The following is a 27,380-nucleotide window of genomic DNA, read 5'->3' as shown; positions in this document are numbered from 1 at the left end:
CTGTGTGTAAGATCATCAGTCACTTCATGACTGTCTGTGTTCGTTTACATTGTTACAAGGGACTTTGTTAATAAATCTCCTTCTACATTTGTTCAAGGGATTTATTGTTTGAAGACAAGTGATCATGAGATAGATGATAGACATCGCATGTAGAATTGTTAGCATTTTCTTATTAGAATGAAGTCTAGGAATTGCTATAAATGTCTGTTCTTTAGTGATGTTGTATCAGAGTTTTTGTATAAAAAATGTTATACTAAGGAGATATTTCCAAGGATTAATAACCCTAATTGTTAAAAATAAACTGTCTTATAGCTATCATGATTTTAGACACATGGACTTTGATATTACATTTTTGAAATTTAGTTTGTTTAGTTTGGGTAATAAAGAGCAACACATTTTGATTTTTCTTTAGGACAAGATACTTCAAATATCATTGAAAAGGCAGAGACTTCCCTTGGGATCCCTAGTTCCAGTGAGATTTCAGCTGAAGTCAAACATGCTGGAGGTCTATATATGGAAACATTAAGTCCTAGGATACTTTGGATTCAGTAGCTAGCTTGTGCAATTTTGATACTAAGGACATGGGGACATTCTACTGGTGTGGTGTGTTGTCTTGTGAATCCAGCTGCCAGTTAGAGATCTGTGTCTTGGAACTGCTCATATCCCTCTACTCTGCCTCTGAAGTAATTTCAAGGACTTCTATGTATTAAAATTATATCGTCATATATGTTGAATATAAGAATTGCTTAGCACTTTGTTTGGCAACCAGGGCTAGGTGAATTTAAATCTGTCAGGACCAAAAAGTATTTTTGTTCATTTAGGGCTATTTTTTTGCCTTTTGTTCTTTGTTTGTTTGATTGTTTTTCTGCCTTTTGTTTTTTGATAACTGGGCATTGAACCCACGTTGTTGCACTAGCTAGACAAGGTTTTGCCATTGAGCTGAGGTACATTCTAGCCTTTTTTCTATTTTCTTTTTTGCATTTTCTTGATCTACTGAGGGGCATCTGAGTTGGTTCCATATCTTAGCTATGGTAAATAATGCTGCAGTAAACATAGTTGTGCTGATAGCTTTAGGATGGTCTTGTTTGTGATCATTTGGGTATATGTCCAAAAATAGGATTGCTGGGTAATAGGGGAGCTCTATGTAGTCTTTTGAGGAACCTCTATACTACTTTCCAAAGTGGTTGAACAAGTTTACACTCCCACTAAAATGCAGTAGGGTTCTGTACATATCCCCTCCAGCATCTGTTGTTATTAGAGTTCTTGATTCTAGCCATTCTAACTGGGGTGAGGTGGTATCTCAATGTTGTTTTGATTTGCCATTTTTTTATGGCTAGGGTGGTTGAGCATTTCTTGATGTGTCTATTGGCCATTCTTATTTCCTCTTCAGAGAAGTTTCTCTTTAAGTCTTTAACCCACTTATTTATTGGGTAGTTGTTTCTTTGAGGATTTATTTTTGGAGGATTTGATTTTTTGAGTTCCAGGTATATTTTAGATATGAGACCCTTGTCTGTTGTATGGCTAGTGAAGTACTTCTCCCCATCCATGGGCTTTCTATTGATCTTGCTAACTATGTCCTTTGCCATGCAAGAAGCTCTGCAATTTCATGCAATCCCATTTGTCCAATCTTTCTTTGATTTGTTGTGTTTCTGGGTCTCTTTTAAGAAAAATTTGGCCTGTGCCAAGGTTTAGTCTTGAAAGTTTGTATTGATCAAAAGGAAACCTGCACTTCTAATCCATATGGAAAAGTTTTGAAAAACCAGTTTGTTTTCTTCATCTCTCATAGCCCTTATTGTTTCTCATTTAATACTCTGTGCTCATCTCTATCATTTTTCTCTGGAAGGAGATTTATTCTACCTGTCTTTCTCCATCTTCAGAGTTATATTGTGTCTTGGCATACATACCTATCAGATACTAATAGGTTCCACTATCACTACTTGTGAATACCTAAGAGAGAACTGGATTGACCTACTTTCGGGTCCATAGTGCATGGGTCAGTAGAATGGAGAGATAACTTCATGGGACATGGCAAATTACTCCATATATGAGGCACTGTTCTTAATGATGCTTGCATAAGTGAGGCTACTTTGTCTGTGACTAACACACTATGTGTTTAAAAATGAATTTATTTTTCTCCCTGAAGAACTCTACAAATAGAGTATTGCATGTTATTTTGGCGAATGTAGGGGCCTGGTATCTTCACTTTTATTTGTTGGGTTCTTTATGATTTTGTAATTGTTGTCAGATCATGCTGTGAGTGCAGGTATGGTATTCTCAAACAGATAAGCTCAAATTCAGGAGTTACAGAGACAGGAAGTTTCATTTCTCCTCATGCTCCCAGCAGCTAGAATGGTTTAATGTCTAACTCTGATGCTTTGAGATGTTGGAAGATTAAAGTGTTGGCATTTTCAGAAATTTTTATCAGGAATTGCTTTTAGTGGACAAGGAAAACAGGAGTTAGAAGTATGTTTGGATAGTAAACAGCAGTGATTTCATAAGACTTGAAGGATATTTGTCATTCAGAGCCATGTTTTAGAAGGGGAATAAAAATCATGGAGAACCCTGGGAAGAGTGGCTAGTATTAATGTCTTAAAAAGTTAGAGAGTTAATGGATCATGAATATGAAAATCTAAGGAAAGGAGATAGGGAGAATACACCTTTTTTTATACCTTTGAAGACTAGCATGGAGAACAGAATTTAGGTTGTGTTTACTTGTGTCTCATGAGTAGAGAACTCCCACTACTCAGTGGAAGTTTTATGGACTTAGATTTTAGTTGAATATTAAGTGTACCAGAATAGAATGGGTGGCTTTTTCATCCTAACGTCTTTCCCATCTAAAATTTCTAAGCATTAATTTCACTGTGAAAGAAAGTATACCGGAGATGGGTTTTTTTTAGAAGTTTGAGATAAAAGATACCAATGAAATCACTTGGTATCTTTTTTGCAATTTTGTCATGTTCCTTTAAGGATGTTGTCTTCTGCTGTGTGTGTGTGTGTGTGTGTGTGTGTGTGTGTGTGTGTGTGTGTGTCTGTGTCTGTGTGTGTGTGTGTGTGTGTGTGTGTGTGTGTGTGTCTGTGTCTGTGTGTGTGTGTCTGTGTGTGTGATGTTCCTGGAGCTTGAAGTCAGGGCCTGGGTGCTGTTCCTGACCTTTTTGCTCAAGGCTGAGTAGCTAGGATTATGGTTGTGAGCTAGGATTATGGTTGTGAGCTACCGGTGCCCAGCCTCTTTCTTTTTTAATGTGTATGTTCTGGCACTGGAGCTTGAATTCCGTCTTCACAGTCTACCTTGTCTCCCTCCTCCACAGCTGGCACTTGAACCCTGCCTCTCGTTTTTGCCGGATAAATAAATGGAGATGAAAGTCTCACAGACTCTTCTGCCCTGGTGGCTTTCCATTGTGATCTTTAGATCTCAGCCCAGAGTAGCTAGGACCATAGGCATGAGTCACCAGTGACCCTGTCCTGCTTTCCCAATTCAGATTCATACTTAAAAACTTTTTAACTGTTACTAAAAGATACGGGTTACAGTTATATAAGGTGGGTAAAGAGTTCATTTCTTTTTTATCAGTCATGGACATGAACTCTGGGCCTGGGCGCTGCCTCTCTCTCACCTCTAGAGCTCAAGGCTAGTTAGTGCTCTACTACTTGAGCCACAATGCCACTTGTAGTTTTCTGATGGTTTATTGGAGATAAGAGTCTCACAGACTGGCATTGAAGCACAATCCTCGGATCTCAGCTTCCTGAGTAGCTAGGATTACAGGTGTGAGCCACTGGTGCCCTGCTAAGAGTACATTTCTTTTTGGACAGTGTCACCATTTCCTTCTCTGTTAGGCTTGTTTAGAGGGAGTCTAGTGTGGACTTCAATCTTTTTTTTTAATTTTTATTTTTTTATTGTGATTGATTACATAATTTCCCCAATTTCACAGTATTGTGGGATAGTGATGCTGTTAAAGTCACAAACACATTCTAACTTTCCTGGAACAAATCGTCTATTACGGTATAACATTTATGAGTTCTATGAGCTTTGTGATACAGTCATTTCTTCCGCATTGGGTGGTATGTACATTTCTTTTGTTTTGCATAGTATCAGCTGTTCCCTCTTTCCCATTTGTTCCCACCCTCCCATAATTGCCATTAAGTTGCTTAGTTCATTTTGGTCAATGTCCTGTGCAGCTGATGGGTCCCGCTGTTGTATGTTTTTCCCTGATTCCCTCTAGTTCTGTGTCATCTTCCTGGTTCTCCTCTGGTGTACACATATATACCATACATGTGATCAGCAGCATGGAGTTATTTAGTAGTGGTTTGACCAGATGAGTGGAAGTTCTTTGTTTCTTTTTTTTTTTTTAATTTAATTTTATTTTATTTGAGAACATACTGTACAGAGGGGCTACAATTACATGGGCAGGATAATGCATACATTTCTTACCAAGCATTGCAGCCTCCTCCTTTGTTTACCCTTCACCTCCCTTCCCAGCCTCCCCCCTCCCCCCCCAATGATACCCCCCGCCCCCCCCCCACACCGACATTGTAAAGTTGGTTTTGACATGACATTTTGTACTTCTCATTGTTGCAACAGGTCCACCTGAATCCTTAAACGACTTGTTTATCCCCATCTCCTCCACATGTTATATTGACATCAAATATAGTGAAAGCGGGGGTTACACTGTGGGGGAGGGACATACAAAGCAACAAAGAAATAATCTTATAAATGCATTAGAAACACATGCATGAAAGAAACGAAAACATTAAAATACATATTTAAGGGTTCATTTTCCTAATATCACATTATCTGACCTTTTCCGCTTGACTCATACCTATACTAGATATTGCAAATAAGGGAAACCATGGGACCTATGCTTCTTTGGGCCTGGCTTACTTCACTTAATATAATTTTTTCCAAACCTTTCCATTTCCTAACAAATGGGGAAATGTCATTCTTTCTGATGGAGGCATAGAATTCCTTTGTGTATATATAGCACATTTTCTCGATCCATTCATCTACTGAGGGGCATCTGGCTTGGTTCCATATCTTAGCTATGGTAAATAATGCTGCAATAAACATAGTTGTGCTGGTAGCTTTAGTGTGGTCTTGTTTGTATACATTTGGGTAAATGCCCAAAAGTGGGATTGCTGGATCATAGGGGAGATCTATGTGAAGTCTTTTGAGGAACCTCCATACTGCTTTCCAAAGTGGTTGAACAAGTTTACATTCCCACCAACAATGAAGTAAGGTTCCTTTCTGTCCACATCCCCTCCAGCATCTGTTGTTGTTATAGTTCTTGATTTTTGCTTTTCTAACTGGTGTGAGGTGATATCTCAATGTTGTTTTGATTTGCATTTCTTTGATGGCTAGGGATGTTGAACATTTCTTCATGTGTCTATTGGCCATCCTTCTTTCTTCTTCAGAGAAGTTTCTCTTTAAGTCTTTCACCCACTTATTTATTGGGCAGTTGTTTCTTTGAGGATTTGTTGTTGGGTGGTTTAATTTTTTGAGTTCCAAGTATATTTTAGATATGAGACCCTTGTCTGTTGTATGGCTAGTAAAGATCTTCTCCCAATCGGTGGGCTTTCTATTGTCATTTGCCCTGCAGAAGCTCTGCAACCTTATGCAATCCCATTTGTCCAACCTTTCTTTGATTTGTTGTGCTTCCGGGTCTCTATTCAGAAAATTTCGGCCTGAGCCAAGGAGTCCTAGGGTTTCTCCTATTCCATCCTGTAATGTTTTCAGAGTGTCTGCTTTGAGTTCAAGGTCTTTGATCCATTTGGAGTTGATTCTGGTGCAGGGTGATATATAAGGATCTAGCTTTAGTTTTCTACATGTAGTTAACCAATTTTGCCAGCACCATTTACTGAAGAGGCTGTCTTTCTTCCATTCTATTGTTTTACCTTCCTTATCGAAGATTAGATGGCTATAGGTCTGTAGGTTCATTTCTGGGTTTTCAATTCTATTCCATTGGTCCTGAGGTCTGTTCTTATGCCAATACCAAGCTGTTTTGATTACTATGGCTTTATAGTAGAGTTTGAAATTTGGTATTGATATTCCTCCAGCAGTGTTCTTTCCGTTGAGGAGCGTTTTTGCTATTCGGGGTCTTTTATTGTTCCATATGAATTTTGGGATTGCCTCTTCTATTTCCTTGAAGAATGAGGGTGGAATTTTGATAGGTATCGCGTTGAATTTGTAGATAGCCTTGGGAAGTATTGCCATTTTCACGATGTTAATCTTGCCAATCCAGGAGCATGGGAGGTTTTGCCATTTTTTAAGTTCTGTGTTGATTTCCTTTTTCAAGATTTTAAAGTTTTCATCATAGAGGTCTTTCACTTCTTTGGTTAAGTTAATTCCTAGGTACTTTATTTTTTGTGGGGCTATTACAAATGGAGTTGCTTTCCTAATTTCAGCCACACTTTTCTCATTGTTGGCATATAGAAAAGCCATTGATTTTTGGGGGTTAATTTTATACTCTGCTACTTTGCCAAAGTTTTGAATCAGCTTGAGTAATTTGGGAGTGGAGTCTATGGGATTCTTTAAATACAAGATCATGTCATCTGCAAAGAGGGAGAGTTTTATTTCTTCTTTCCCTATTTGGATCCCCTTTATGTCTGCATCTTGTCTTATTGCTGTAGCTAGGCATTCTAATACTAGATTGAAGAGAAGTGGAGAGAGTGGGCATCCTTGTCTTGTACCTGAGTTAAGAGGAAATGGCTTTAGTTTTTCACCATTGAGTATAATGCTGGCTGTAGGTTTGTCATATACAGCCTTTATTGTATTGAGGAATGATCCATGGATTCCTAATTTTTCCAGAACCTTCATCATAAAGGGTTGTTGGATCTTGTCAAATGCTTTTTCTGCATCTATTGAGATAACCATGTGGTTCTTATTCTTGCTCCTGTTGATGTGATGAATAATATTAATTGATTTGCGTATATTGTACCAGCTTTGCATCCCTGAAATGAATCCTATTTGATCATGGTGTATGATTTTTTGGATGAATTGTTGAAGTCGATTGGCCAAAATTTTGTTGAGAAGTTTTGCATCAATGTTCATCAAAGAAATGGGTCTATAGTTCTCTTTCTTTGATGAGTCCCTGCCTGGTTTTGGGATGAGGGTTATGATGGCTTCATAGAATGTGTTCGGTAGTGAGCTTTCTCTCTCAATTTCATTGAAGAGTTGGAGGAGTATTGGTGTGAGCTCTGCTTTGAAGGCCTTGTAAAATTCCGCTGTAAAACCATCTGGTCCTGGACTTTTCTTAGTTGGGAGGTCTCTTATTGCTCTTTCTATTTCAATGCTTGATATGGGCCTGTTAAGCTGGTTTAACTCATCTTGGTTCAGTTTTGGCATGTCAATATTTGCTAGCAAAAGGTCCATTTCTGTCAAGTTCTCAAACTTATTAGCATAAAGTTTTGAGAATTATTCCCTTATAATGTTCTGAATCTTGGTTGTTTCCGTGGTGATGTTTCCATTCTCATCTCTGAGTTTATTACTTTGGGTGTGTTCTCTCCTTTTTCTGATAAGGTTTGCTAAGGGTCTGTCAATTTTGTTAAGTTTTTCGAAGAACCAACTCTTTGTTTTGTTGATTCTTTCTATAGTTTTTTTGGATTCTAATTCATTTAATTCTGATTTAATTTTGATTATTTCTTTCCGTCTACTGGATTGGGGTTTATCTTGCTGCTCTTTTTCAAGGAGGTTTAGATGTGTCATTAAATTGTTAGTTTCAGATCTCTCCAATTTGTTGATGTAGGAGCTCAGAGCTATAAACTTGCCTCTGAGTACTGCCTTTGCTGTGTCCCAGAGGAGCTGGTAATTTGTGTGTTCATTTTTGTTGAATAGCATGAACATTTGATTTTCCTTTCTAATCTCTTCCATGACCCACTCATGATTCAGCAGTGTGTTGTTCAGCCTCCATGTGATACCGGACTTTCTTTGGTGGCTTTTGGTGTTGAGTTCTAATTTTATTCCCTTGTGGTCAGAGAGAATGCAAGGTATAACTTCAATGTTTCTGAATTTAGACGTTTGCTTTGTGGCCTAAAATGTGGTCTATTTTAGAAAACGTTCCATGTGCTGCTGAGAAGAACGTGTATTCTGATGCTGCTGGGTGAAATGTTCGGTAAATGTCTGTTAAGTCTAGTTGATCTATGCAGCTGTTTAGATCTGCGGTTTCTCTGTTGAGTTTTTGCCGAGTTGATCTATCTAGTGGGGAGAGTGGTGTGTTAAAATCCCCAACAATTAATGTCTTTGGATCTATATGGGATTTGAGGGAAAGTAGTGTTTCTTTGATAAATTTGGGTGCTCCATTGTTTGGCGAATAGATATTTAGAATTGTAATATCCTCCTGAAGGAGAGATCCTTTAATTAGTATGTAGCAACCTTCTTTATCTCTTCTCACGATTTTTAATTTGAAGTCTATTTTATCTGATATTAGGATTGCAACTCCCGCCTGTTTATGAGGGCCGTTTGCTTGGTAGATTTTGTTCCAGCCTTTAACATTGAAAATGTGTTTGTTTTTACGGGCAAGATGTGACTCCTGCAGGCAGCAGATAGAAGGGTCTTGTTTTTTAATCCAACTAGACAGTCTATGTCGCTTAATTGGAGAGTTCAGTCCGTTAACGTTAAGAGATAGGACTGAGAGGTATTTGGGAGTTCCTGCCATGTTATCCACCTTCTTGGGGGCTGCGAAAACTGGGTTCTTCCTAAGGTTCTTGGATTCTCAGTTTGGGTGCAGTTTCTTGGCCTTTGTTGAGGTCTTGTTGGTTTTCTATGTGTAGGACATCTTTAAGAATCTTTTGTAGGGTTGGTTTGGTGGAGATGTATTGTTTCAATTTTTCTTTGCTCTGGAAGGTTTTTATTTGGCCTTCAGTTATGAAGGAGAGTTTAGCTGGGTACAGTATTCTTGGTTGATAGTTGTTTGTTTTTAGGGCATGGCATACGTCATTCCAGGCTCTTCTTGCTTTGATTGTCTCTGCTGAGAAATCTGAGGTAATTCTAATTGGTTTCCCTTTATAGGTGATTACCCTTTTCTCCTTGACAGCTTTAAGGATCTTTTCCTTGGTCTGGGTTGATCCTGTGTGGATTATAATGTGATGGTGGGATGTCCTATTCTGGTCTGGTCTATTTGGGGTTCTAAAAGCTTCTTGTATCTGAATAGGCCTATCTTTTTGTATATTTGGGAAGTTCTCTGCTAGGATCCTGATAAACAAATTTCCTAGACCATTAACTTCTGTTTCTAGGTGCTCCTCTACACCCATTATCCTTAGATTGGGCCTTCTGATGGTGTCTTCCAGGTGTTGGATAGACCTATCATATTTCTTGGACTTGTCTTGGATGGTTGTATGTTCTTTCTCTATAATATCTAGGCTGTCTTCAATCCCTGAGATTCGATCTTCTGCATGGTCTAACCTGCTGTCAAGACTCTCTACTTTGTTTTTTATCTCTTTTCCTTCTAATTGGTCAGCTATGATGGCTTCAAGTTCTTTGTTGAAGCTCTGTTTTAGGTCTTGTATGAATTTCTTTACTTCCTTAATTTGGTGTTCAGTGTTTGCTCTCAAATCACTTAGTTGATTGGTTATGGTTTCTTTGGACTCCCATTCCTTCTGTTGGGTTCCATTCAGCATTCCCTTTGTGGTCTCCGTGACTTCCTTCAGCTCTTTGTTAATGGATTCCATGAATGCCTTTAGTGATCTTTGTGTATTCTCTACCTGGTCTCTCAATTCCTGAATTACTCTTTGATTAGCTTCCTCCCGTCTGTGGGATTCCTGCAGTTCTCTTTCCTCCCATTCGTGGGATTCCTGCAGTTCTCTTTGAGTGTTCTCTGCCTGCTCATGCCATTCCTCCCTTTCTCTTTGAGTATTCTCAAGTTGTTCACGCAAATCCTGTATCAGTTTTTGAGTACCATCCTCACGCTTATGATATTCCTGTATAAACTTCTGGGATGCCTCCTCTCTCTCCCTATCACGCTCATACAGAGTCCTTTGTACATTGTCAAACTTCTCATTTATCATGTTTGCTATTAGTGTTTGTAGAGCTATTTGGGAACTCTCCTCTGGATTATTCTTTATCTGTTCTAATCCCTGATTATCAAGATTGGGAATTGAGATACCCGAATTTGCCATTTTTCTTGTGTTTTTCCGGCTTACTCGGCCCATTTGAGATGAAGATTGCACCAGTTTTGTGCTAGAACACTATCTTAAGGCAACCATCAACCAAAGTTTGCCTTTGTACAGTCAATAGTCTACAGGTACAATCTATTCAACATCAAACAACTATATGTTAGACTTCGAACCACAGAAAAGAATTTGGAAAACCAGAAATTATTAGGATTAGGGAGAGATGTGGGTAAAAAATAGGAATAGATTGGTGTGGGGAGGCACAGGGAGAGTTAACTATGTCCTAATCACAATGCAGGAAATGGGTTGGGTAGGATGCAAGTAGAGAGAGAGAGAAAAAGAAGAGATGGAAAGGGGAATGAAGAGAGACCAGAAAAAAATAGAAACATAAAAATTAATGTTATTATAGAGGTTAAAAACCGTCTATTTAGAGAGGAATGTGAATATGTTCAGAGAAGGGGAGGGACATAGAGGAGATGTGAAAAACTTTAAGGATGGGAAAGGGAGAAGAAAAGATCAGAAGTTCAGTAGAGCTAGACAAAAAACAAAAAGATAATTAAGAAAGAAAGAAAAAGAGAAAGAAGACAGAAAAGAAAGGAAAACGCTCATTCACATATTCCTAAAATAAAAATTATAAGATGAGAAAAAAAAAGTTACTGGAAAACAATTATTTTTTCAGAAGAGGCAAAAATTAAAGATTAATAAAAGTTTTAGAAGGGAAAAAAAAAAATATATATGGTAACAAAAAACAAAAAACAAGCAAAAAAAAGAAAAGAAGAAGAAGAAAAAAAAAGAAAAAAAGAAAAAAAAGTCTTTTGATTTTTTTTTTTGGTGGGGGAGGAGTGGGAAGAATCCTGTATCTCCCTTTTGTCTGTAACCAGTCTCTTGTTGGAGTCTCTGGTCAGCTTGAGGTCCTGTGGCTTGATTGGTTTCTTAAGTCGGTTGGTTGGAAGAGGCAGAATAATGCTCTGCTTTACCCAAGATTTTGAGATCCCCCTCCCAGGTTAGTTTTCTGGGAGGGTGATCTGCTTTGAGAATCACAAAAGAGGGGGATGTGGTGATGAGGCTAGGTTCTGGGTAGAGTTGAGGCCTTTCAACACACAGTAGCTTTTCCCTGGGGCTATTTTGTGATAAAGCTCACAGCGCCCAGCCTGGAGCCATTCTCAGGGTTTCTGTTTTTCAATTGATTGTGGTGGCTGCTAGAGGGAGGGGCAGCCTCTGGCTCTGGTTACCCTGTGAGTCAAGGCACTCCAATGGCTGGCGCCTGAGCTGGGTGACTTTTCCCTGGATGGAGCTGAGTCTGGCAGGTCACTTCGCCGTTAAGTTCTTGTGACCTGCTAAATGACTCGTTTTATTCCAAGGCCTGAGCTGGAGCTAGCAGCTCCTCCGAGCTTTGTCGGTATCCAAGATGGAGATCACCGGTGCTGGGGGGGGGAGGGGTGGCCTTCCCTCCTCTGCTCCCTGAGAAGGAGTGAGGACGTCGGGCTTGTACTCACGCCGAGTCTTGGATCCTGGGTCGTCTCTGGTCTGCAAACAGCAGGATGAAGATGTCCGCTCCTTGTCGGTTCTTGTTGGTGTTGAGTAGAATCCGCTCGTCCGCTGCGTCCGGCTCCTTCGTCCCGGACTCTCTGTGTCTCAGGTATGACCCCGCAGCAGTGGTCGCCGCCGCGACCCTGCCGCCGCAGCTGCAGCTGATGTGTTTCCTTGGCTTCCCCTCTGTTGTCTAACTCTCTGTCCTGTGATGGCACACTTGGTGTGATTCTCTGGCTTAGTCCTGTTCACTGGAACTCTAAAACTGCTTTCTATGCGAGAGCTTGTTCAGATTCCAGCTTCTCCTCCGCCATCTTCCCGGAACCTCTCCAGTTCTTTGTTTCTTAAGTCTTGTTAATTTTGTTGTATCAGCTAACATTTTGGATTTAACATCCACTTATCAGGGACACCATACACCATTTGTCTCTTTGCTTTTGGCTTACCTCGCTCAACATGATTTCTTCTAGCTCCATCCATTTCCCTGCAAATGTCATTATTTTGTCATTTCTAATGGCTACATAATATGCCATTGTGTATAGATACCACAATTTTTGGATCCATTCATCTGTGGTGGGGCATCTGGTTTGTTTCCATATCCTAGCTATTGTGAACAGTGCTGCAGTAAAGTGGAGGTGCATGTGTCCTTGTATACTGGTTCCTGTTGTTCAGGATAGATGCCTAGAAGTGGTATGACTGGGTCATAAGGGAGGTCAATATTTAGCTTTTTGAGGACCCTCCAGACTGCTTTCCAAAGTGGTTGTATAAGTGTACATTCCCACCAGCAGTGTAATAGGGTTCCTCTTTCTCCACGTCCCCTTCAGCATTTGTCATTGGCTGATTTGTGGATGTGGGACATTCTGACTGGGGTAAGGTGGTATCTCATGGTTGTCTTTATTTGCATTTCCTTCACCACCAGGGATGGTGAACATTCCCTCATGTGTTTCTTTGCCATTTTTTATCTCTTCATCTGAGAAGTCTCTCTTTAATTCCCTTGTCCATTTAGTAATTGGTTTGTTAGGTTTGAGAGGGATTAGTTTCTTTTTTTTTTTAATTTATTTTTTATTGTGAAAATACTGTACAGAGGGGTTAAAATTACATGGGCAAGATAATGAGTACATTTCTTATCAAGCATTGTAGCCTCCTCCTTTGTTTCCCCTACCCATCCCTTCCCATCCTCCCCCCGGCCCCATCACCAAATCTCCCCACCCCCCCCCAAGTTGTAAAGTTCTTTTTTGACATAACAATTTGTACTTCTCATTGTTGCAACGGGTCCTCCTGTATCCTCATTTAAACGACTTGTTTTTCCCCTTCCCCTGGGATTAGTTTCTTGAGTTCCCTGTATATACTGGATATTAACCCCTTGTTTGATATATTGCTGGTAAATATTTTTCCCAATTAGTTGGTTGTCTTTTTAGCTTGGTTGCGATAGCTTTAGCTGTGCAGAAGCTTTTTATTTTAAGGTAGTCCCATTTGTCGAGTCACTCTCCTAATTTGTTGTGACTCTGGGACTCTGTTCAGGAAGTTTCTTCTTGTGCCTATAAGTTCAAGTGTCTCTCCTACTCTGTCCTGCAGTAGTTTCAGAGATTCAGGTTTAATGTTAAGATCTTTAATTCATTTTGAGTTGATGTTGGTGCATGGTGATAGGCTGGGGTCCACTTTTACTTTTCTGCATGTGGCCGCCCACTTTTCCCAACACCAGTGGTTGAAGAGGCTTTGTTTCTTCCATTGTATGCCTTTTAGCCTTCAATCTTAAGGACTAGTTTATCTTTACTGCTGCGCCCTGATTCCTCTGAATTCACTCTTATTCCTCAGGTTTTCAGTGAAATCTGTTCACTTTGGTTGTTTAAAAACCAGATGTTTCAGCATAGCTTGAGCTATGGGGATTGTGTTGCTTACTACTTATGCTAGTTCTTCTCCCAACTGTGTGACGTTACCTAGTGTTTGAACAGTGTATTACTCAGATAAAGACAAATCAGCACATCTGTAGATTCTTGGAAAATTTTACTTATATAGCTGTATCCTCTGAAGTTTTTTGACTTTAAAGTGGTAGCTGCTTCAGCCTTACCTGATACCAGACTTTATCCCTGACTTACATTGCCTGTGAGTGTTCTGTTGTCTGTAGGTTCTCCTCTGTGTGTTGGGGTTTGGAACTTTTCTCTAGGCAGAAAGCCCAGCTGTGGGGTTGACTTTGTTTCTCTTTTCTCCTGGACCAAAGTGGTTTTTTTTTGTCTTTTTGTGTAGTATCTAAAAATAGTTCTTTCTTCTATTTTGTCTGGTTTTCTAGTTGCTGTATAGGAAGGCAAGTGTAGAACTTGAAAGCAAAAGTTCTCTCCATAATAGAGTGTTTGATATAATATAGTTAAATTACTTGGTGTACTAGTTGATCTAGTATAAGATTTTTAAAGGTAAACAGAACTAATTATTCTTGAAACATACTCATCTTTGTAATGTATATTGATTCCCATACTAAGAATCAGCATAGTCTTTTAGGACAAAGTTGAGCTATAATTTTCATACAGTAAAACTTTTTTTCTGCAATATGCCTTTGTGTTGAGAAATAATGGTTATGTTAATACTGTATAATCACAGTATATTGTGATGCACAGATACAGAATATTTTCTGTATTTGTATGGCTCACTGAGATATAAGAATATTTTCATTATCTGAGGGAGTTCCTTCATGCCAGTTTGTAGCCACACCTTTCTGTCTGTTCACAGCATTTGCCAACCATTGATCTGTTTCTGACTATAGTTTCCCCTTGTTTAGAAAAATGTTTACTATGTGCAGATCAATATTTTTTTTTCTTTTGCCAGTCCTGGGGCTTGAACTCAGGATTTGAGTGTTGTCCCTGACCCTTTCTGTACTTAAGGCTAGCACTCTACCACTTGAGCCACAGCACTATTTCCTAAATTTTTTGAGAAGTCATTTGAAAATAAGAATCTCATGGACTTTCCTGTCTGGGTGGCTTCGAATATGATCTTCAGCTCTCAGTCTTCAGAGTAGCTGAGAAGCTAAGATTGCAGGCACGAGTCAGCAGACCACCATTGCCTGGCTATTGGAACCTTTCTTTCTTTCTTTTGGCAATATGAAGTACCACTTGAGCCACATCCTTAGTCCTTTCTTCTGCATGCCTCTATCTATCTACCTATTTACCTGTCTATCTGTCTGTCTGTCTGTCTATCTATCTATCTATCTATCTATCTATCTATCTATCTATCTATCTATCTATCTATCTATCTATCTGTCTGTCTGTCTGTCTGTCTGTCTGTCTGTCTGTCTGTCTGTCTGTCTGTCTGTCTGTCTGTCTATCTATCTATCTATCTATCTATCTATCCATCTATCTATCTACAGGGAGTAGTTATTATTTTGCTCTATATTCTCAGAGATGTCAGTTCAAAATGGCAGGGAGGGCATGGCAAAGCAGAATCAATCATACGATGGCAACTAGAAAGCAGAAATAGCTAGTTTGTTTTTGGTTCTGATCATCGGTTTTGCTTGTGCTGGCTTTGGACTACAATTCTGCCTCTACTTTGTAAGCAGCTGTGATTATAGGCATACACTGTGTCTTTGGATTCTCTTTTTATTCTTTTCACTCTGTAGCCCGAGCATCCTTGAATGGATATGAATGTAGCTTAGGCTCGCCTCAGACTCACAATACTCATATCTTAGTCTCTAGAGTATTGGCATTATAGGCATGCACTACACTACAATATTTGGTTATACTTTAGCTTTATGCTTTATATTTTTTCTTAATTTTCATACTGAAAATTAAAACAGTGAATTTTCATAATGTGAACTTGTTCAGAATCTTTTTTTTTTTTTTTTTTTTTTGTCGGTCATGGGGCTTGAACTCTAGGCCTGGGCTTTGTCCCTCAGCTCTTCAGCTCAAGGCGAGCGCTCTACCACTTGAGGTACAGCGCCACTTCCGGTTTTCTCGTGGTTTATTGGAGATAGGAGTCTATCGGTCTTTCCTGCCTGGGCTGGCTTTGAACCGCGATCCTCAGATCTCGGCCTCCTGAGTAGCTAGGATTACAGGTGTGAGCCACCAGCGCCCAGCATTGTTCAGAATCTTTAAGAGACTGTATGCCCCTTCTAGGAAGATAACTATAGTCCTGACTTTTATCTTAGATTAATTTTGTTTGCTTTTATACTTTACATACTTATAGTACATTTTGTATCTAGCTTCTTCCACAACATTTTTGTATTATTTGACCATGTTGTATTTTGGATGTGGTATTCCATTTTGTCACTATGTTATATTTTATTTATCCCACAGTTGTTAAGCATTGAAATAGTTTCCGTGTTGTAGCTATCACAAATACGGCTGCTCTGAATATTTTTGTTTATGTCTTTTTTTTGGCCAATACTGGGGCTTGAACTCAGGGCCCAGGCACTGTCCCTGAGCTTCTTTTGCTCAAGGCTATCACTCTACCACTTGAGTCACAGTGCTATTTCCTGTTGTACTGAGGAATTGTTCTCAGGGATTCATGCATGCTAGGCAAGCACTGTACAATTAAGCTGTCTTCTGATGAACCACTACACATATGTAGCATAGTAGATACTGGCCAGTTTTCCAAAGAGGAGAACCTACTATGGTTCCACATGCGGTGTGTATTTATTTCCCTTGCTGTTCCACATTCTTCCCAGTACTTAGTATTGTAAGTCACTCTTAAAGAATTGAAACATATAAATGGTTGGGCACTGGTGGTTCATGCTTGTAAACCTAGCTCTTCAGGAAGTTGAGACCTGGGGTTGTGGTTCAAAGACAGCCCAGGCAGGAAAATCTGCAAGACTCTTCTCTCTAATGAACCAGCAAACAAAGTAGGAAGTGGAGCTGTTCCCCAAGTGGTAGAGTACTATCCTTGAGGAAAACAGCTCATAGACATCACCTAGGCCCTGAGTTTTAAGTCCCTGGACTGCCACAAACCCCCCACAATATATGCAAATGTATTTTCCCAGTATAGTAGTAATGACATTGATGTTGCTATCTAGGGAAAGGACATTATTAGCGGGGGTTTAGATGCCTTAGAATTCATTGGGAAGAAGACAATGGATGTAATAGCAGAACGGGATCCTGTATTTAAAATGACTAAGGGTTTGATGAACCGGAATTCTGCACTGTCTCAGGTACTGTTACCTTTACTGGTTTGATTGCTGTTTTCTGTTGTTTGTGTGTTTTTTTTTTTTTAATTTGAATTTTTCCCTTTGTTACCTTGGGACTTTGTTAGTGTGTTTTCTTGTAAAGAATTATCAATGCATTATAAAATTAAGGCATTTTTTATGGGCTGGATTTTTTTTATGGGTTTGTCTAATGCTTAGACAAACAGCCAGCTCTTTTCTTTCTGCAGTCGCCTCTGTCAGTGCAGTACAAAATCCTGAGCACTGTCAAGATTACTTATTAGGTTACTGTTGAAACCACTTTTGGAAATGCATGTGGCTCCTTAGGTGCTGCTGTCTAGCATCAAATTTTGTTTAGCTTCTTTTTTATTTCTATGCAGCTCCTGATCCTTAGTGAATTTGACTTGCTGAATGAAGGGTAGTACTTTATACTAGAACTTATACTAGAACTTAGCTTTGCTTCTTTCCACTCTTAAAAACTTTCCCTTGAGCTCTTATTATTTGCTGCATCTATGCTTCCATCTCTTTTTAGGTTTTACAGTAAGAGGCCAAGGAAAAAGAAGAGCTAACACCTCCAATGAGGTAGCCATGGAAATAGACAAGAAAACTCATTGTGAGCTACCCTTTGATGAACTTCAAGAACATCTAGAAGTTCTGGCGATGCTTTCCCAAGAAAGTGAAATAAAGGTAATTCCAATCCCAAACTCCCAGCTGAAAAGAGTCTTCAAAGAAAAAACGTTGCATGGTTTCTTTTCACTTTGTATATTTGGAAGATGAAATGTGTCTCTGAAGGAGATGTGGGTTGCTGGAAATATTATAATAGAAGAAAAATATCCCCTACTGTTTAATTGTTAGAAATAGTGAATAAGTCAAATATTTCTCTTAAAATTATAGAAAAAGAACAGGGCTGGGAAGGTGGCTCAGCGGTAGAGCGCTTGCCTTGCATGCCTGAGGCCCTGGGTTCGATTCCTCAGCACCACATAAGCAAAAAGAAAAAGAACAGAGGTCTTAGTATAAGATATCCTTTTCTTTCACTTTAGTCTTTCATTTTCTGTTTTTTCTCCAGTGTCATGGGTTTTTAGGTGTCAAAAAGCCTGTTATAGCTGCTAATTTGTATATAATTTCCTGTTAGTTCATCTCCTCTGATAATCTAAGACAATCTTTCTTCTTCTTCTTCTTCTTCTTCTTCTTCTTCTTCTTCTTCTTCTTCTTCTTCTTCTTCTTCTTCTTCTTCTTCTTCTTCTTCTTCTTCTTCTTCTTCTTCTTCTCCTTCTCCTTCTTCTCCTTCTTCTCCTTCTTCTCCTTCTCCTTCTTCTCCTTCTCCTTCTCCTTCTCCTTCTCCTCCTTCTCCTTCTCCTCCTTCTCCTTCTCCTTCTCCTTCTCCTTCTCCTTCTCCTTCTCCTTCTTCTTCTCCTTCTTCTTCTTCTCCTCCTTCTTCTCCTTCTCCTTCTTCTCCTTCTTCTCCTTCTTCTCCTTCTTCTCCTTCTTCTCCTTCTCCTTCTTCTTCTCCTTCTCCTTCTTCTCCTTCTTCTCCTTCTCCTCCTTCTCCTCCTTCTCCTCCTTCTCCTCCTTCTCCTCCTCCTCCTCCTCCTCCTCCTCCTCCTCCTCCTCCTCCTCCTCCTCCTCCTCCTCCTCCTCCTCCTCCTCCTCCTTCTCCTTCTTCTCCCTCTCCTTCTTCTCCTTCTTCTCCTTCTTCTCCTTCTTCTTCGTTGGTCTTGGGGCTTATACTCTGGCCCTGAGTGCTGTGCCTCAGCTCTTCAGCCCAAGGCAGGCACTTACCACTTGAGCCACAGCAACACTTTCAGTATTTATTCTGGTGGTTTATTGGAGATAAGAGTTTCATGGCTTTTCCTGCCTGGGCTTCGAAGTCATGCTTAAGCACTGATAATTTTCATTTATCTTTTGGCCTATATTACTTTTGGAAATACAAATTCTGTCTAGTTTCCAATAATATCTACCCTTTAGTGTTACGGTTATTAAAAAAATTAGTTCTGGCTCTAATCCTAGCTCAGGAGGCTGAGATCTGAGGTTAATTGAAAGCCACACCAGACAGGTTATTTTTGATAAACAACTCAGAAAGCTGGAAGTAGTGCTGTAGCTCCAAGTGTATATCCGCTATCCTTGAGAACAAAGAGCCTCAGGGATAGCTCCCGGGTCAAGCTCCAGGATCTGAAAAAAAAAAAAATTACTACTGGGTACTGCAATCCTAGCTATTTAGGAGAATGAAATCTGATGATTATGGTGGGAAGCCAGCTCAGATAAGAGTGTCTGTGAGACTTTTATCTCCAATTAACCACCAAAAAGCTGGAAGTTGTGCTGTGGTTCAAATAATGCAGTGCTAGACTTGAGCACAAAAGCTACGCCCCCAGGCCTTGAGTTCAAGCCCTAGGACCAACACAAACACACACACACACACACACACACACACACACACACACACACACACACAGAGAGCTGTGCTGGCATGAGCTCTTCAGTCTTTTCTCCTTATGAGATTTTTTTCATTAATATTTACACAATATTTTATTATTTTCATTCAGGTGAAATCTTTCCTTAATTCTCTGAGTGGAGAAGAATTAGAGGCTCTAATATTTGAATTAGAACAACTCAGAAGCATTTTCCCTAGCAGAATTTTATGAGGAAGAGGAAGAAGAGAAAAAAGGTAATATGAAAATTCAGAATCGGAGTGGGAAGATGCAATGTATTTATTATTACTAGAGTATTTATTATTACTAGGGTATTTATTATTATTATTAATATTATTACTAGATTATTTATTATTACTAGAGTAATTTGTGTGTTTGTGTGTGTGCACGCACAATGCCTGTGCTGGTCCTGGGGCTTGAACTCAAGGTCTGCTTGCTGTCCCTGACCTTCTTTGCTTAAAGTTAGACCTTTAAGGACTTGAGCCACACCTCTACTTCCAGCTTATTTTTTGTGATTAGAGATAGGAGTCTCATGGAGTTTTCTTCCTAGGCTGGCTTCCAACTGTGATCCCGAGATCTCAGCTGCCTGAGTAGCAGTCTGACAAGGATAGCCACTGGCACCCTGCATCTCTCTCTTTTTTGCAGTGAGAATTTTCATGTAGAATTCTTTTTGCAACTTTCCCCCATCTAGGTGTTCAGACACGTCAGCCTCTTGCTTATGTCTTCTTTTTTTGTTCCCTGTCAGACTCCTCTTAGCATCCCTCATACTGATATTGTTCATACACCCCTGCCAGTGATTACAGAGTTTGTCCTCAGTTTGGCTGATGTTTCTTTATATCTCTGGATACTTCATCTGTGCCTTGTGACTTGTGGGATCCTTAATCCCATCTTGAATTGAGGCAGAAAAGGTGGTAGTACCTAAAACATGAGTGACAATCTTCCCCCTCCCTGCCTCCACAATTTAAAGCCTGTATCTCTTAGAAAATATGAATGTTGAAGCTGCTCATTTTTTATAGTAATTAGGTAATGTGGCAGTTAGTATAAAATGTAATTTCTGGACAAATGAATCTTAAGGTTGTTTTATTTTAACATTTAATTAGATATATTTCTAAGACATATTATCTGCTAATTGGCTATTTTAAGAAAGTGGAATCCAATGAATTCAGTTTTGTCTTATTTTTTTAAGCTGGTCCTAGGACTTGAACTCAGGGCTTGGATGTTGCCCTAAGCTTTTTTGCTCATGGGTAGTGCTCTACCACTTGAACCACTGCACCACTTCTGGCTTCTTCTGAATAGTTCATTGGAGATAAGAATCTCACAGACTTTTCTGCCTGGGCTGGCTTTGAACCATGATCCTTAGATCTTAATTTCCTGAGTAGCTAGGATTACAAGCATGAGCCACCAGTGCCTAGCCCATTTGTAGTGTTTAAATGAACTATTTACTTTGCCATGGAATGACATTTTCACTCTGAAGTATACAAGTGGTCATAGAGACTAGAATTTTATTTGGTGAACATTTCTTAAAAGTGAATGAAATGAGCCTTTACCACGAGAAAAGCAACGATGTATGAGTCATGATACACATTGAAACTAAGTTTCAATTTTGTAGAATGTATTTATTGCTCTGTTGAGCTTTGTAGCTTCCCAGTGCTGTTTACAGACTATGCTGATGAAATCTGTGTTGATAATAACAGCTATATTCATTGATTTCAGGACAGTTGGTCAGCATTTGGAAGATTTGTGTGACTCAGTGTGAGTATTTTCCCATTATTTAATGTGTGATGTTAGCAAATCATGTACAGGCAAAAGAAAAGAAAAGACTAACTGATTTTAATTTAATACATCCAAGCAGAAAATCTTATGGTATAGCTTCAGGCTCATTGCTATGTATCTCATTACAACTAAATTTTAAGAGATGACCACTAGTTGAGTTTTAGTGTAATATTAAGGAGTATGCCAGCATTAGCTTTATTGATAATCTGAGAAGGCAACTAAAATACTTCTTCCTTTTCTAACTAAGTGACTTTGTAAGGTAGATTTTCTGCATATACTTGAAACAACATAACCCAACAGACAGTATAAAAGCAGATGAGAGAATACAGGTGTCTTTCATTAGGCTAAAGGATGAAGAGATTTATTAAAGATGTAAAACAATGGGACTATTCTGCTGAAATTTTACCTTTTTTGGAAAATACAGTTTTTTTTCAATAAGTGTATATTAATAAGTAGTGTTTCTTTTCTTTCTTTTTTTTTCTTTTTGGTGAGTTGTATGGAGTAAACTTTGGGCTTGGGTGCTGACCCTCAGCTCTTTAGCTCAGTGCTAGTATCCTACCACTTGAGCCACAGCACCACTTACAACTTTTTCTGCTTATGTGGTGCTCAGTAATTGAACTCAAGGCCTCATGCATACAAGACACTCTACCACTAAGCCACCTTCCCATCCCCAGTGTTTTTGTTCTTAAGTTTACAAAACTACCATAAGCACTTGAGTTCTAAATTTTCTTTTGTTTGGGTTGTGAAACTAGGACTCAATACCTGATGCTTTGCTCATTAGCTGAGTTCTACTTTTTAACATATCTGTCTGTTTCTCTCGTGTGTGTGTGTGCGTGCACATGCAAATGCATGTGTATCCCCTATTTTTTATTTAATTTATTTATTTTTGTGCCAGTCCTGGGGCTTGAATTCAGCACTTAGGCATTGATCCTGAGCTGTAGTCTACCACTTGAGTTATAGTTTTACTTCTGGGTTTTTTTTGTTTTGTTTTGTTTTGTTTTCTAAGTAGTTTATTGGAGATAAGAATCTCATTGACTTTCCTGCTCCAGCTAGCTTTTAATAGCAATCTATAGATCTCAGTCTCCTGAGTGTGTAGCTAGGATTACTGGTGACAGCCACCAGTTCCTGGCTCTACTAACATTTTTTTTTGTCGGTTGTGGGGCCTAAACTCTGGGTCTGGGCACTGTCCCTCAGCTCTTCAGCTCAAGGCTAGCGCTCTATCACTTGAGCCACAGTGCCACCTCTGGCTTTTTCTACTTATGTGGTGCCGAGGAATCGAACCCAGGACCTCATGTATGCAAGGCAAGCACTCTACCACTGAGCCACCTTACCTTTTTAATTAGCTCTTTGGGAGCTCTCAAAATTTAAGAGTATTAAGAGGTCCTGAGACTAGCATGTTTGAGAGCTGCCAGATGAAAATTTTCCAAATATTAGTGCTTTTAAAGATGGCTCTCTGTTTACTTCTTTGAACTGTCAGTGTGCTTGCCACTGATATCTCTAAACCTCATTTGATTTTTTTTTTGTTGTTGTTGTTGGTTAATATTGTAAGGTCTGCTCCTGGATGGCGAGCAGACTCCACCCTCCTCACAGCAAAGTCTCCACCCAGTAACTGCATTACCTAGGCAACTGGAACACCTGGAAGAAGTCACATTTGCATCCACTGAGGTCATATCTGAATTTGATGTGGCCACACCTTTCTCTGCCCGTACCCTAGATAAGGCCTAGCCCAGGCCCAGACACTCTCTCTCTGCTCTCTCTCTGCTCTCTCTGCTCTTTTCTAGCTCTTTCCTCTCTCTTTCCTCTCTTTCCCAGCTCTCTCTCATTCCAAGGCCTTTCCCAGCCATGTGGAGTTCCAACCTTGCCTGGTCCCAGCAGGTCTACTATCCCTTACCTGAATAGCACGTGCATGGTGCTGTTCTTACTAGGCTATCTCTTTTTTTAAAACCTAACAAGTGAGATAAGTGTCCTATGGCTGTAACTACTCAGGAGGCTGAGATCTGAGGACCTCAGTTGGAAGCCAGCCCAGACAGAAAAGTCCTTGTGAGACTCTTATGTCCAATTAACCACTCAAAACCCAGAAGTGGTGCTATGGCACAAATGGTAGAGCACAAGGCTTGAGTACAAGAGGCCCAGGGACAGCACACAAGTCCTGAGTTCAAGCCCCACAACTGTCAAAAAATACAGAAAGGAAAAAAGTACTACCGGAAGCCAAGATGACTATCCAGACAGCTTGGTATTGGCATAAGAACAGACATCAGGACCAATGGAATAGAATTGAAATCCCAGAAATGAACCTACAGACCTATAGCCATCTAATCTTCGATAAGGAAGCTAAAACAATAGAATGGAAGAACGACAGCCTCTTCAGTAAATGGTGCTGGTAAAATTGGTTAACTACTTGTAGAAAACTAAAGCTAGATCCTTATATATCACCTTGCACCAGAATCAACTCCAAATGGGTCAAAGACCTCGAAGTCAAAGCAGACACTTTGAAAACATTACAGGATGGAATAGGAGAAACCCTAGGTCTCCTTGGCTCAGGCCGAAATTTTCTGAATAGAGACCCGGAAACACAACAAATCAAAGAAAGGTGGGACAAATGGGATTGCATGAAATTGCAGAGCTTCTGCATGGCAAAGGACATAGCTAGCAAGATCAATAGAAAGCCCACGGATTGGGAGAAGATCTTCACTAGCCATTGAACAGACAAGGGTCTCATATCTAAAATATACTTGGAACTCAAAAAATTAAATCCCCCAACAACAAATCTGCAAAGAAAAAACTGCCCAATAAACAAGTGGGCTAAAGACTTAAAGAGAAACTTCTCTGAAGAAGAAAGAAGGATGGCCAACAGACACATGAAGAAATGCTCAGCCTCCCTAGCCATAAAAGAATTGCAAACCAAAACAACATTGAGATACCACCTCACTCCAGTTAGAATGGCAAAAATCAAGAACTCTAACAACAACAGATGCTGGAGGGGATGTGGACAGAAAGGAACCTTACTTCATTGTTGGTGGGAATGTAAACTTGTTCAACCACTTTGGAAAGCAGTATGGAGGTTCCTCAAAAGACTTCAGATAGAACTCCCCTATGACCCAGCAATCCCATTTTTGGGTATTTACCCAAATGTTTACAAACAAGACCACACTAAAGCTACCAGCACAACTATGTTTATTGCAGCATTATTTACCATAGCTAAGATATGGAACCAACCCAGATGCCCCTCAGTAGATGAATGGATCAAGAAAATGTGGTATATATACACAATGGAATTCTATGCCTCCATCAGAAAGATGACATTGCCCCATTTGTTAGGAAATGGAAAAACGTGGAAAACATTATATTAAGTGAAGTAAGCCAGGCCCAAAGAAACATAGGTCCCATGGTTTCCCTTATTTGCAATATCTAGTATATATATATGAGTCAAGCGGAATAGGTCAGATAATGTGATGTTATGAAAATGAATCCTTAGATATGTATTTTAATGTTTTTTTCCTTTCATGCATTTGTTTCTAACGCATTTATAAGATTATCTCTTTGTAGCTTTGTATGTCCCTCCCCCACAGTATAACCCTGCTTTCACTATATTTGATGTCAGTATAACTTGTGTAGGAGATGGGAAAAAACAAGTCGTTTAAGGATACAGGTAGACCTGTTGCAACAATGAGAAGTACAAGTTGTCATGTGGAAAATGAGCTTTACAATGTTGGTGGGGGGGCAAGCCGGGAGGATTGGGTGGGCGGTTGCGGGGGGAGGCTGGGAAGGGATGTGTAATGTAAACAAAGAGGAGGCTGCAATGCTTGATAAGAAATGTACGCATTAACCTGCCCATGTAATTGTAACCCCTCTGTACAGTGTGCTCACAAAAAATAAAAATAAAAGAAAAGAAAAAAAGAAAGAAAAAAAAAAGAAAGTTGAGAGCCAAGGTTCAAAGCCATCCTAGGCATGAAAATCAATGAGACGTTTTTCACCAATTAACCAGCAACAGGTAGGAAGCAGTAGAGCTCTACCCTTGAGTAAAACTCAAGTTTTAGCCCAGGAGCAGCATAAATGAAAAGAATTCTCATTTACTTTCCTGCCCAGGCTGGATTCAAACCACAAATGCTCAGATTTCAGCTATTTGAGGAGGTAGGATTATAGGTGTGAACCATATTTTTAAAATCTTGAATTGGCTCTAATATTTTTGTCCTTCTTTTCACTTAATTTATTATTCTTTTTCTCTTTTTCACAAGTTTGGGTCATCCAGCTTATTATTAGGGCTGGCCACTCTTTCTGGGTTTTTGTTTTGAAGTTTTTTTGTGGATTTTTGTCCCAACCTGCAGGATGTCAACGAGGGCGATGAACCTAAACGAGAAGGAATGAAGGGACAAGAGACATGAAGAATGACAGCAAGACAGGGATTCTGATCAAGCTGCAAATTTTTATTTTTCACACAGGGGTATTTATATGCTTGGAATAAGGAAGCTTTTAAATTGGCCATTAAGGAAGCTTTTTCATTGGCCATAGCAGCTGCAGGATGTTTGCGTAGGGCAGGGTGAAAGGGTGGTCATTAGCAGCTGCAGGATATTTGCATAAGGCAGGATGAAAGGGTCGGATTTCTGAGAGTGGTTCTGTAAACTCAGCCACAAGATGTTCCAGTGAGATAGTCAAGCCTATCTTCATGTTGAGAGACTCCTTTTGGCTCCCAACAGATTCTTTTTTTTTGAGCTTTTTATAGTACTTGAACTCCAGGCCTGGTCATTATTCCTAATTTTTTCTCAAGACTAGTAGGCTTCCCACCTCAAGACAGTTCAAATTGTGGCTCTTTATGTATTTTTCTTTCTTTCTGCATTTATTTTAGGTGATGCTCTTATGGCTTGTACTCAGGACTTGGGCATTTTTGCCGAGTTTTTGTTGTTGCTGTATTTTTTTTTCTTCATTGCTGGTCCAAGGGCTTGAACATAGGGCCTGAACTTTTGCTAGTCATAAAATCAGGGCAGAGCCACTGTGTCTGAGGTTTTTCCCTTTTCTTTCTCAAGACTAGCAGTCTCTATGGCTTGAGCCACAGATAAAGTTCTGGCTTTATTTATTTATTTATTTTCATTTTTGTTGCTAGGGCTTCAACTCATGACATGGCCACTCTTCTGAGGCTTGAAGTCAGGGCAGGGCCACTGTGAATGAAGCATTTTTTGTATTGTTTGTTCTCAAGGCTAGCATACTTTAACAGCTTGAGCAACAGCTGCATGAATGGCTTTGTTTATATAATGTTCTCTACCACCCCCACCAGGCAAAAGTTGTAAAGTTCATTTTTTGAAATAATTTCTTGTACATCTCATTGTTGCAATAGGTCTAGCTGTATCCCTATTTAAACAATTTGTTTTTTCCCTTCACCTTCACAAATTACGCCAACATCAAATACAGTGAAAATGGGGGAGTTATTTATTTATTTGGTTCTGGTCCTAGGGCTGGAACACAGGAAGTGGTGACTGTTCCTAAACCTGAAATCAGGGCAAGGTCACTGTGCTGGAGTCTCTCCCATGTCCTGAGCAAGGCTGGCAGGCTCTAAAACTTAAGCCACATTTTAACATCTGGCTTTGTAAAACAAATTTGGTGATTCATAAGGGATAAGTTTCTTATGGAGGAGCTGGGAAATGGCTCAGTGGTAAAGTGCTTGCCTTGAGCTGAAGAGCTAAGGGACACCATCCAGAGCTGGAGTTCAGGCCCCACAACCCATAAAACAGAAAAAAGAAAAGAAAAAAAAAGCTGAGTGCCAGTGGCTTACGCCTGTAATCCTAGCTACTCAGGAGGGTGAGATCTGAGGATTGCAGTTCAAAGCCAGACTGGGAAGGAAAGTCCATGAGACAATTATCTCCACTAAATCACCAGAAAACCAGAAGTGGCCCTGTGGCTCAAGTGGTAGAGCACTAGCCTTGAGCTGAAGAGCTTAGGGACAGTGTGCAGGCCGAGTTCAAGCCCCATGACCAACCCCAAAAAAAGAAAGATTCTCATGGGAAGACAGGGACATTAGCCAGGCTCTAAAATCAGAGGATGGTGGTTCAAAGCCAGCCAGGGCAGGAAAGTTGTTGAGACTCTCATCTCCAATTAATCACCAAGAGCTTGGAAGTAGAATAGTTCTAGTCTTGTGCAAAACAGCACAAGTTCAGGCCCCAGGACTAGCACACATAAAACCAAGTGTCATGGAGCTTCCTGCCCATGTTGACTATGAACCACAATCCTAAAATTTCAGCTTCCACAGTAGCTAGGATTATAGGCATGAGCCACTACTTAAAAATATTTCATTGACTTCTCTCTTCTTCTTCTTCTTTGTGTGTGTGTGTGTGTGTGTATGTGTGTGTGTGTGTGTGTGTGTGTGTGTGTGTGTGTGTGTGTGTCCGTCCTGGTGCTGGTTCTAGACCCTTGAACTCTGGAGCCTAGCCACAGTCTCTGAATTTGTT

At 39.8% G+C, this 27,380-nt stretch overlaps 1 protein-coding gene across 10 annotated transcripts in view; it reads left to right on the top strand.

The window, feature by feature from the left end:
* LOC138835050 (protein FAM114A2-like) overlaps positions 1–27,380 on the top strand; it is a 62,512-nt gene that overhangs the window by 13,351 nt on the left and 21,781 nt on the right. For 6 of the 10 annotated variants that reach the window (XR_011374393.1, XR_011374389.1, XR_011374392.1 and 3 more), the window contains 3 exons: positions 17,277–17,431; positions 19,285–19,406; positions 20,884–20,922. Coding sequence is in view for 1 of the 10 variants with exons in the window: in XM_070033748.1 (XP_069889849.1) it covers positions 16,619–16,753; positions 17,277–17,288 (147 nt within the window). In the remaining 9 variants the exon portion in view is untranslated. Of the gene's footprint in view, positions 1–16,618; positions 16,754–17,276; positions 17,432–19,284; positions 19,407–20,883; positions 20,923–25,268; positions 25,385–27,380 lie in introns of all 10 variants that reach the window. The other 4 variants (XR_011374390.1, XM_070033748.1, XR_011374396.1 and 1 more) reach the window with 4 other exon arrangements.

The sequence above is a fragment of the Dipodomys merriami genome, unplaced genomic scaffold (genome assembly GCF_024711535.1).
Source record: "Dipodomys merriami isolate MVZ:Mamm:240054 unplaced genomic scaffold, mDipMer1.0.p SCAF_2240, whole genome shotgun sequence".
In the NCBI taxonomy this organism is placed as follows: Eukaryota; Metazoa; Chordata; class Mammalia; order Rodentia; family Heteromyidae; genus Dipodomys; species Dipodomys merriami.
Note: the sequence above shows the minus strand (reverse complement) of the source record. Positions and strands in the feature narration are given on the sequence as shown.